General features: G+C 35.6%; 1 protein-coding gene across 1 annotated transcript in view; it reads left to right on the plus strand.

The window, feature by feature from the left end:
• The window catches only part of LAMA2 (laminin subunit alpha 2), a 638,355-nt gene that overhangs the window by 367,855 nt on the left and 262,571 nt on the right, over positions 1-7,929 (plus strand). The window contains exon 17 of the mRNA XM_059400698.1: positions 720-847. Coding sequence (XP_059256681.1) covers positions 720-847 — 128 coding nt within the window. The remainder of the gene's footprint in view (positions 1-719; positions 848-7,929) is intronic.

The raw sequence follows: 7,929 nt of genomic DNA on the forward strand, positions 1-7,929 counted from the left end.
TTTTTTTTGTAAAGGACATTTGACCCAAAATTACTACTTTGTAGAAAAATGCCATTTCACTTAAAAAAAAAAAAGTTCTGGAGAAATTATGTGCCTGTGGTTTCATTACATATTGATGTGTTTAAAAATCTTTCAGTATTCTCATTGTTTAGTTAGGAGCCAAGCAGGCCCCTTATAGATGTAATATGTTAGTGTATTGTCCAAATCATCAGAGCCCACTGAGGTCCAAATTAATCTCTGAGATAAGAGCATCATTGTCCCAGAGGATTTGTACGAGTAGCCACTGTTCTCATTAAATCTACAGTTTTAAACTGAACAATTGGCTTTTACCTAGAATCAGCTACAATATCTATTAAACATATATTATTAGGACTCTGTAACTATGCACTTTTACACACATATGCACAATCACATGTATTTTCTGTGAAAAAAATTTTAAACTAACAGAAAAAGGAAATAAGATTTGTATAATGAAAAAAATAATGAGGAACTTAAGTTGTTTTTTGTTAAGTATGCATATGCTGAAACTGACATGCAGTTTATAAGCTACATATTAGATTAATTTTCAATGCTATTTCCCAGCTGCAAAATTGACTATTTAATGTGGAAAACTATTCTTCCTAACAGGGAATAGACTAATAACTCTGTAGATCTATTTTTGGTAATATGTTGATGCTTAAGACCGAAATAATAATCTTTGATGTGCATTTCTTCCTCAGAACTGTAAGAATCACACAGGTGGCCCATACTGCAATAAATGTCTCCCTGGTTACTATGGTGATCCTAGTAAAGGAACCTCTGAAGACTGTCAGCCCTGTGCCTGTCCACTCAATATTCCATCCAATAAGTGAGTAACCAACTTACCTCTCTAATGATTTGGGCATCCAGTTCTGCAAGCGCATTTTTGATATAGAATATTTCTTTCTCTCGTCACACATAAATAAATAATAAATGTATGCATGAATTTCTCTGGAAGGTAATATGAGTTTTTCTAAATATAAAATATTTAAAGTTACTGCTAGTTATTCGGCTGAATTTTTAATATCTTAGTTCTGGTTCTGGTGATTTAATAACTAAGCGACAGAACTCAAATAGAATTTCTAAAATAACTGTAAAGGACAGACCTATTTTATACAAATGTATATACATGCCTACATGTACACACATACACACACACACACATACACATATCTTCATACAATAATAAAAAGACCACTAGTAATGGGCAGCTGGCTGACTCAGTGGTAGAAGAATGTGACTCTTGATCTTGGGGTTATGAGTTTGAGCCCCACATTGGGTATAGAGTTTACTTAAGTAATTTTGGGGGCACCTGGTTGGCTCAATTGGTTAAGCGTCTGCCTTCAGTTCAGGTCATGATCCCAGGGTCCTGGTACTGAACCCTGCATTGGCTCCCTACTCTGTGGGGAGCCTGCTTCTCCCTCTTCCTCTCCCTCCTGTTCCCCGTGTTTGTGCTTTCTCTGCGTCAAATAAATAAATAAAATATTTAAGGTGAATACATAAATAAATGAGTAATTTTAAAAAATCACTAATACATTTACTGCTCATCTGGGTCCCAATATCACACTATTTATGAATGTCAGGCAAGTCATAAACTTCTAGAAAAAGTAAAAGAGATCAATCTAGCTAACCTTTCAACACCCATCCTATTCCTTTTTTATCACATGGATTATCACATTATTTATCACATTATCATATGCTATTATACAGATATGGTATATATGTATGATATATATATATCAGTTTATCTCACTAATTATAGTGGTAATGACTATATTTGAATTATATGAATATCAGCATATGGGTAATATAGGTACCTTATTTTGCATAAACTAAACCTTAAAAAAGATTAATGAAACTTCATACAATTTTTCCAGTCATCTAGTTTTTATTCTTTATTTTTTAAAAAATTTCTAACTATTCACCTAGAACAATAATCTTGGAATCTTGGAGAAGACTGTTAAGAGTGTGTATTTTGTCTATCTCTTCCCCTTACTTCTTAAGGGAATACTTTCTTCCAGCTTCTCTAATTCACATTCCCTCGGAGTGACCACCCTTAAACCACTACCTAAGTAAAACCCTGCCTCATAAATGTTATTATTTTAATGGGGCATAATATGTTGAACAAAAACTAGCCTTTCTGAACTAGTAAAAAATTGTAAATAATGATAATTTTAGGAGAAAGGGATCTTTTTGGAGACTCTTCTTAAGGATAAACTTAGTGCTTCCTCTGCCTTCCGCTCAGGTCATGATCCCCTCAGGCTTTCTGCTCAGCAGGAGTCTGCCCTCTCCTTCTCGGCCTCCCCCTAGTCATGCTCTCTTGCACGCACATACTCTCTCTCTCTAATAAATAATTTTTTTTAAGTCTTTAAAAAATAGGTAAACTTAGTGCTTAATAATGTCTATATTATATTAGGCACTTTCCAGCTATTTCTAAATTTTGTGATAATACTTGAAGAACTTAAATTTTTAGTGATTTTTAAAATTAAATCTATCAGCTATTGTCTTTTAATGTAAAGGAGTTATCCAGTTAGTTATATTCTGAACGAGGTCTTACCCAAGACACTGCCAGTGAAAATGGTCTTTTTTTATAGTCAATGAGTAACCTAAGCTAAAGACAAAATTATTCTGTCCCTAAGTTCAAAAGTCCTCATTGGAAATTACGGTTCCTAGTTTTCATCCCATTTGAAATTTTTATCGTCCTCTCCAACAAATCTGTTCCTTCAGAAGGAAAAAAAGAACTAACATTTAATAAGAGAAAATATTAATAACATAAATAATAATAATATAATAATAATATTTTATTAAAACAGACTACTAGGGATGCCTGGGTGGCTCAGTTGATTACACATCCACCTTCGGCTCAGATCATGATCTCAGGGTCCTGGGATTGAGCCCCTGCTCAATGGGGCTCCCTGCTCAGCGGGGAGTCTGCTTTTTCCTCCCTCTATCCTTCCCTCTGCTCATGTTTGCTCTCTCTGTCTCTGTCTCTCTCTCTCAAATAAATGAATAAAATCCTTAAAAATAAAATAAAACAGGCTACTATATTCTAGATATAGCAACATAAGTCCAATAAGGTGAATATTACCCCATTTAACAGATTAAGAAAAATTCTTCAAGTGGAAAAATAGCATTATGGAACCAATTTTGGAGCTAAAATTCCTTGATACAAATTTTGAGTTCTATACTTTCTGGCTGTGTGACTCCAAGAAAGCTACTTAAACTCTTTGCGTCTCAGTTCTTTCAACATTAGTTGTGATAATAGGACCTTCTTAAAGGGTTGTTGTGAGAATTATGTAAATTAAAATTCACCAAGCACTTGAAACAATGATTGGAAATGATGAGTCCAATCCAAGGACTGATTATTATTAATTTGCTCAGTCCTAATATTAAAGTATCAGAGTTAGAACTTTAAGTTTCAAGTCAATGTGTTTTCCAGTCCTCTGCAGTCTACATTGAGAACTTCCTTGAAGAGCACACTGAATTTTAAGTGATACCGATAAAAGCAATTAAATGGAAAATTGGGTCAATATATGTTAGTGATCAAAATATTTCCAGAGTTCAGGGCATGAGCCTGGATGGACACAAAACTGAAGATTCTTTGGCAACAAAAGGTGTCAGAAAAAGAAGCTAATAGGAAATATACGGGAAAATAACAAATATAGAACAAATTAAATTTCTTCATAATCTATGGTTAGTCAGTCCAGTGTTGGCCATAATATGGCGCAACTCGTGCTTGCTGGTGTACTTGAGAAAGGGTTAGGCCACAGAATGGAGAACCTGCTCATTCACTGTGGCTGAGAGAATTCTCCAGAACCATCCAATATACGCAAAACTCAGTGTTCAACACTCACTTTCACTGAGGAAAACAGAGGGACCGCATTAGGGCTCTCACTTCTTTTGCACTCCTTCCTTCTCAGGCAAAATGTCACAGTCACCAGCAGAGCTATCAATCCAGCAGAGCTGCCATTGACTGTACAGTGTCAATCCTAGCATAATACATTTGGAGAATTATGTAATTGATAGGATACGTAGATCTAATGGACTTATCCTCAAGTCTGACCAATATTACTATAAATGCAGAGGGACCATTAGAGAACTTTGCTTGGGTAATTATAGGCATTCATGGCCCATTCTTCTCTGTTTGCTGTGCTTCTACTTTAATTTTAATAATGGGTTCTAATTGTGTTCCTGAAAGGAAAGAGGATGTCCACATCACCATCCAGCAGCAACAAAGGGATTAGGTCCTAGTTCCGAGGATGGTATTTCCTCAAGTATATATATTCCAATTTTGTATAATTATGTAGATCTTGATTTTAAAAAAATAGACAACTCCATAATATCTGTGACACCAAGTATTTAAAGATCCTGCAATTTTTGAGATGTCTCACTTATATTAAATAATTATTAAATAATAATTTTATCTCTAGAACAGAAAATAGAGTAGCAACCAGTTTTAAATTCCAGCTTCAAATACCGCTTTTTTTTCTTCCAGGTAGAAAGAGGAGACAGTGATAATCCACTTAGTTTAAAAATGCTAGTTTTGGGGACACCTGGGTGGCTCAGGTGGTTAAGCAGCGGCCTTCAGCTTGGGTCATGATCCCAGCGTCCTGGGATCGAGTCCCACATGGGGCTCCTTGCTTGGCAGGGAGCCTGCTTCTTCCTCTGCCTCTGCCTGCCCTGCCATTCTGTCTGCCTCTGCTCACTCTCTCCCTCTCTCTCTCTGACAAATAAATAAAATCTTAAAAAAACAAAAAAAAAGGTAGTTTTGGGTTTAAAGTTATAAAGACTTTTAAATTTAAAACAACGTGAAACAATAAGATTGTTTAGCTGTGCAATTGTGATTAGAAAAATCCTCCGTAATCTAATGACCTGAAATGCTTTATTTTGAAATCACTAAATAATGAGACAGGGAAACTCTCCATTTAAAAAAAATTTTTTTCAAAAAGTCATTACTATTATAATCTGAGTTGAAAACTCTGAGGAATAAATTGAATGTTCACAAATAATCCAGAAGGTGGGATTCAAATTTTCACAGGTTATTAAAAAAAAAAATAAGCTAAAAATCGCTGCAACCTTCATCTAGAAGTATAAAGCTTAGTGATAGTTTTGCTTTGGTGATTTATCTATTTAATCCCTGATCATAAATCTTATAGATCACAAGCATTTTGGCTCCAAATTTCTTAGATAATATTGCTAAATAAATCAAATATGTAGGGAGATAAAGATAAATTGGTATAATTATTATGATATATGAATACAGACAAGCATATAATATTTAAATTATACGTATATATCAACTTCATCAACTATTCACAGTGTCCACTGTTTGCTTAGGCCTCTCATCTAGGTGATGTATATATTTTAGTTATAGATTGTAACTAGGTAGTGAAATTTATCTCTAGAGAAGCAAATAAATATGCAAATATTTCAAATGTTTTATACTCATTAATTTCCAGTATTGCATAACTTATAAATTAAATATAATATGAAAGAGACACATGAATGTCTGCCCTTGAACACTCAGAATGTGTTTGAGTAGATAATATCACTGAAATCATTTGTATAGTAAAATTCAAGATATTCTTTCCACAAGACTGGACAGAGGGTAGGCCCTCAATAGTGGCCTATTTACTAATACCATTTTGAATACCACTTCTTTGTGTGCATCAGGAATGCTAGAATTTCAATTTTTAAGAGAATGGAACACTCCTAGAACTGACTTCGAATTATTGCTGGTGTAATTAGTACTTTTAAAAAAAAGATGTATATTTATTTATTTAACAGAGAGAGGCACAGCAAGAGAGGGAACAAAGCAGGGGGAGTGGGAGGACAAGCAGCCCCCCCCCGCCCCCCCCCCCCCCCCGCCCCGCCATTGTTCAGGGAGCCCCAGGGGCATCTAGATCCCAGGGTTCTGGGATCCTGACCTGAGCAGAAGGCAGACGCTTACCTACTGAGCCATCCAGGTGCCCCATGTAATTAGTACTCTTAATAGAGAAATAAAACTGTTCCAAGACAGAAGGAAAATTGAAGAAAATACTCAGCAACATTCTTTAGAAATCTTTGGGTGTGTTAGATGTTTCAGAGCACTTTTGTACACATTGTTTTATGTCGCCGTGAGCAATTATGATGTATTTTACCAGTCCATCGTATGAGAAGGGAGAGCTAAACTCCAGAGAAATTAAATGCCTTGATCATGATCATTACAGCTTGCTTGTGGCAGAACCAATATTAGAACCCATATATTCTGATTCACCTCTCCGTGCTTCTTCCAAGGGGGCTATAGAAATAAAAACAATTACAGAGACATTGAAGAGAAGCAAGAAAAGAAAAGAAAAGAAAAGAAAAGAAAAGAAAAGAAAAGAAAAGAAAATGCTCACAACTTCATGTTAGACACACTGCAAATATTCATCATAGGAAACGATCCCAGGGTTTGGCAACAGTTATGCTAACACAAATGTAAGGGATTAGGCATGATGAGATAATGCAGGTTTAATTAACAAGTAATGAAATACCTTAAAATGGAAACAAATCAGCATATTTTGCCAAGAACAATCTAAAGTGTTATTAAATGGCAACTACAGTTTATTGTGGCACTTTGTGACATGCTTGCTTTCATACTTGATCAGTGTGAAAGGCTTTACTAGGTCGATCATATTCTTTCGTTTTGCCAAATGAGAAACTCAAGTTCAGAGGAAAGAGACCATCCAAAGACATAGAAAATAACCCAGTTCTGTCTACGGCCATACCACCCTGAACGCGCCCGATCTCGTCTGATCTCGGAAGCTAAGCAGGGTCGGGCCTGGCTAGTAGTTGGATGGGAAAATAACCCAGTTCTAATGACAAAATTCAGGGATGGACATTAAATCAGATTTCATATCATCTGATTATGATATATGAATACAGAATAAAATTATTAAATTAAAGGTAATTAAAGAAATACATGTGTTTGCTCAATGGTTCTCCTGAGAATAAAGACAGAGATCATTGACCTGAAAGAAGAAAGCCTTACAGAGATACTTCAGAATTTCATGGAGTCCAAACCACAGTCACCATATAAAGGAGTTTTCCCTTTGTTTTTCTCCCTTCCCTCTGTGTCCTCTACTCCTTGGGCAGCTGTGACTGGTCATTCTCACTGCCCTTCCTTCACCTTCCAAGACACACAGCATCTTCTTCCTTCTGGGTTCTCTTTCCCTGACCCGAATGTTCCAGGTTGCAGTTGGTTAGCAGGAGTCCTGCTCCCCTATTGTACACACAAACGTAGAAGACATCCTGATTTTATGACCCTGATTTTATAGTGCTGGAAATTTCATGCTGGTGGCGAAAGGGGTGCTTTCTTCATATCACATCACAGTCCCAAGAGGTGGTGCAGTTCCCTCTTGCATTAGCTGTGTGAAAGCTCAAAGCTATATGTTGACTGCCACTTTCAAAAGAACATACCTAATGATATGTATATATTTTGTGCTTTAAATATACCCTTGATTTTATCTAATTTTTGTGTTTGTTCTCTTGAACCATAAAGTACCATTTTATCTTAATGTACATATTTTGACAGGTAGAATTAAATTCTTTTTGGAACAAGGCCAGTTGTATTTTTATGTATATATCCACGTGTGTTAACACAAACACCTGTATTTGCATAGATATTCATATATATATATATATATATATATATATATATACATAAACATACACAGATTACATACCTATAAATGGATCATTATAAATCTAAGAATCTACAAGTGGAGAAAGACAACTATCATATGATCTCCCTGATATGAGGAAGTGGTGATGCAACATGGGGGCTTAAGTGGGTAGGAGAAGAATAAATGAAACAAGATGGGATTGGGAGGGAGACAAACCATAAGTGACTCTTAATCTCACAAAACAAACTGAGGGTTGCTGTGGGGT

This window comes from Mustela nigripes, chromosome 5 (assembly GCF_022355385.1).
Source record: "Mustela nigripes isolate SB6536 chromosome 5, MUSNIG.SB6536, whole genome shotgun sequence".
NCBI lineage: Eukaryota > Metazoa > Chordata > Mammalia > Carnivora > Mustelidae > Mustela > Mustela nigripes.